Genomic DNA, 3684 nt, shown 5'->3' with positions numbered 1-3684 from the left:
GGGAGAGCATGGGGAGTGACCAGGCTGAGCCCTGAGTCAAAAGCTGGGTCCTGCTGGACACCCGTGGGCAAAGTTCCCAACAGGACAGCAGGTTCGTGGCTCATGGGGCTGAGTTGATGCACACATGATTGAATGGGTCTGAAATCCTGCTCTCTCTCCATTCTGACCTCCTTCCCCTTAACTGCTGGGTGGACCGACCTTGCAGTTCTCCAGATTCAGACAAGAGATAAAAGGTGACTGTGGGGAGGATTGGGAAAGGACATAGGACTCTTCTAATTTTGTCCACAAGAATCTCAAACTATGTGGAGGCTTTTCATGTGGCCTTTCCTCTGAATTCCCAATTCTCCCTCAGCTTGTTTGGACTCCAAACAGTGGCCTCCACTTTGGAGTGGCCTGTGTCCTGCTGATCTCTTGAAGTCTTAACAAGCTGTTATACAAGACACTGACATCCCCCTTGCCAGCTGGCTGTGGACATAACTCGGAAGGACCTGCTTTCTCTTTGCCAAGTTCCCCAAGGACACTGCATGGGGCTGTATAAAGGGCAGTTGAGTGAGGGGCCAGTGCAGCCTCTCCAGCCCCAGTGACCTGTGGATTGGCTGTGACTGCAGACCCTTGAGATGACGACGCTCTTCCTGACTGTCAGCTTCTGTCTTGTTGCTGCCCTGCAGGCCCAGGACGTCTCGCCCCTTACTTTGAATAATGAGAACGTGAGTCAGGGCTGGAGCACAGGGTAGTCTCAGCCCTTACTGGTGCAGGAAGGCCAGTGTTCTGAATTCAGGGAGGACCCCAATCTGACCTGTATCACAGGTTGTAACTAAAGAGAGTAGACCAATTTGGAGTTAAGGGATCCCCAGTGCATGTTCAGGCCTCCCTGGGCTCAGGGGTGGAGACTGAGAAAATATACTAGAAGGTCTTAGGACCCAGGGAGTAAGCAGGTGTCCATCATGTGAGCTTTCTGTGTTTTGGTGGTGGGATGGATAGTCAGACAGTAGAGGGCACATATCCCACAGGGAGGGTGGGCAGGCATCTGGCAAATTGGGAATTCTTCTTTTTAGTCTTCTGGGAAGTGGTTCGTGAAGGCCTTGGCGATGAAAGATGAGATCCCGATAGAGAAGGTCTCTCCCTTACTTGTCTTAAAGCTGAGCAACGGGGACATGGAGCTCTCTCTCACACATATGTGAGTGTCTGTGGCTCCCATGGTTGGTTGGTCTCTTGCCTGGCCTCTTACTTCTCAACGGGCAGTTTTTAAAAATCGCCCTGACTTGGAAAGAAGAGCTCCAGAGGTGGGATGAGAAAGGTGGACCCCAGTCAGCATGAGGGTTCTGTTTAAGAGGGCCACTGCAAAACAGTTTCTGATTCCAGGATCTATGGCCAGTGTCTTGAAGTGACCACCATCTTGAAGAAAACTGATGTGCCGGGCCAGTACACTGCCTGTGAGTACCATCAGCCCAGGGATGGGGGGCTGCAGCCTCTGGAAGGGAGAGTTTCCTGGAAAGCCCCAGGAGGGATCACAGATGAGTCCTAGGAACCCTAGTCCTTGACACTCAGGCCAGGGTGGTCACATAGAATCTGTGACTAGAGGCTAGGGTGACAGTCAGAAGGGGAATGTGGATGATTGCAGGGTGGAGCTAACCTTGATCTTTCCTGGGCTTCCACAGTTGAGGGGAAGAGCCATGTGCAGGTGCAGCTGTCTTCTGTGAAGAACCACTGCATGCTCTACTGTGACGGGGAGGTGGACGGAATGAGCTTCACAGTGACCCAGCTCATAGGTAACCCTCTGCCCCCACACTCAACACAGCCATGCCTAGTCCCACTGTTCCTCTAGGCCCCACATATGAAGGAATAGCATTTCCTCTCATGCAGGTGATAGCTGGGTACATGTTGCTGGCTGGCCAGGCTCACCTTGCTGAGCTTCCACTGTAGTGACCAACGGGTCTGGCAGGGGCCAGTCAGAACAGAGGTAGATATGCCTCTTAACAGAGGCTGTCCTTGCTTCTTTGTGGGGTCTCAGGGTGTCAGGCAAGGCTTATAACATGAGGACAGTAGAAGTCTTCTCAGCCCAGTGCCTCTGAAACATGAGGACCTTTCAGGTCAGGGGCAAAATGCTACAGGCCTCCACTGGAACACTTTCAGTTTCCAGGGCCAGCTGTCTCCCAAGTTCACTGACAACCCTCCATATTTCCTCTTCTCCTGCTCTTGGCTATTCCATGATGAAGCCACTGGTGCAGGGCGGTGCCCCTGTCTTTGCGGCACTGGCTCCTTACAAACATGTGCAGACACCTCCCTCTGCTCACCCAACCCTCTTTCACAGGGAGGGACCCGGAGGAAAACCTGGAGGCCTTGGAGGAATTTAAGGAGTTCACACAGCAAAAGAGACTTGTACCAGAGAACCTGATCATACCTGAGCAGATGGGTAAAAAAGCATACAAACCATGTTCCCCTCTCTGTCCCATGTCCCTGTAACTCTGTCATTCTCATGTCCCCTGTCCCTAACATGGACACTGCATTCACTGCTCCAGATCTTGGTCATGGGAGGATATGAGCCATAGACATGATGGGCTCTTGTCCAGGTCTCATTCTCATCTCTGGGTTTTCTGCTTTCTACAGAAAAATGTGAACCGGAGAATGATTAGGGTAAGTGACCCTTGAAGGAAACAAGAGCCTTGGGATTCAACAGGGCCTCAACATCCACCTGGAAGCCTTCAGTTGCAGCCAGGAATTACCCAGTTTCTATGTCCCAAGGCTCGTGTGTGTTCAGCTTCCTTCCTGGATCATTTAAGGTTTCTTTATCCTCCTCATTCCATCAGTGAGATAGGCTGGTGGTGTGGCTACTGGTAGGCAGATGAAGCTCCCCAACTGCCACCATCCAGCAAGTGCCTCGCCCTTGTGAGCCTCTTTCTAGGCTTCCCACGTGCTGCTGTCACAGTGTCATGTGTCATGGACACTGTCTCCTGTGTCCATGAGCACTCTCTGGATGCCATGAGAGCACTTGGATAATGAAGCAGAAAATCCTGGGTCTATCTGAGAAAGGTCTGGGAAAGTAGGGTCACAGAGCCCTTTAAGGCCCCCACTTAGTCACACCCTTGCCTGGTCACCACTGCATGGACAGAGCTTTCCTGAGGACTCAGTTGAAAGGAATTCCTTATTCAGTGCAGGCTAGCTCTGCATCTCTGAGAGCCTGTGATGCTGCCCCAAAGCACCCATCATTCCTCCTCCACCATAACCTGTCACTTACTCTACCCTCCTTTTTAGAGCATGGTGAGCCAAGGCTACAAAGAAGCCAAGGCAGCAGCACCAGAATGTCTGCCCTGTGGGACATGGAAAGAGTGCCCTGCTAGCCCAGCCATCTTCTCATCTTTCTTCCCTCATCCTCCTCCCCTGCTTCTCAATAAAGAGCTTGAGCAGTACCTGGTGACTCTGCCTGAGTATGTGGCCGCTTAGGTGGTCTCGTGGCTCCACCCCTTTGTGGTCTGATGAAAGGAGGTTGGGTGAGAAGTGTGTAGGAGAGATGGAAGCACCCAGCCCTATTTGGTGCAGGCATGGAAGCTGAAGACCTGGGGCCCTTCTGTAGGTGTCACCCCAAAACCCAGGTCCTAAGCAGTGAATGTGATGAGGAAGAGACCTTGACAATGACAGGGTAAGGACCAACAGAATCTGTGTGCAGGTGAAAACTGAGGTAGGAAT

At 52.0% G+C, this 3684-nt stretch overlaps 1 protein-coding gene across 1 annotated transcript; it reads left to right on the top strand.

Annotated features, from left to right (window-relative positions):
- Window positions 1-608: 608 nt before the first annotated feature.
- On the top strand, window positions 609-3352 carry LOC129671117 (vomeronasal secretory protein 1-like). Its single transcript, XM_055599740.1, has 7 exons — window positions 609-707; window positions 1056-1177; window positions 1363-1433; window positions 1659-1769; window positions 2312-2413; window positions 2608-2634; window positions 3253-3352. The coding sequence occupies exons 1-6, from the start codon at window positions 618-620 to the stop codon at window positions 2631-2633; spliced, it is 522 nt and encodes a 173-aa protein (XP_055455715.1). The 5' UTR covers window positions 609-617; the 3' UTR covers window position 2634; window positions 3253-3352.
- Window positions 3353-3684: the final 332 nt, after the last annotated feature.

This window comes from Psammomys obesus, unplaced genomic scaffold (assembly GCF_907164565.1).
Source record: "Psammomys obesus unplaced genomic scaffold, mPsaObe1.curated_primary_1811, whole genome shotgun sequence".
In the NCBI taxonomy this organism is placed as follows: domain Eukaryota; kingdom Metazoa; phylum Chordata; class Mammalia; order Rodentia; family Muridae; genus Psammomys; species Psammomys obesus.
This window is presented reverse-complemented; position numbering and strand designations above follow the sequence as displayed.

Excerpts from the sequence above, each read along its gene's own strand:
- LOC129671117 (XM_055599740.1), top strand. The coding sequence starts at position 618 with ATGACGACGCTCTTCCTGACTGTCAGCTTCTGTCTTGTTGCTGCCCTG. Across the intron at positions 1,178-1,362 it reads GAGCTCTCTCTCACACATAT|GATCTATGGCCAGTGTCTTG; the intron begins GTGAGTGTCTGT and ends TTCTGATTCCAG. Across the intron at positions 1,770-2,311 it reads CACAGTGACCCAGCTCATAG|GGAGGGACCCGGAGGAAAAC; the intron begins GTAACCCTCTGC and ends CCTCTTTCACAG.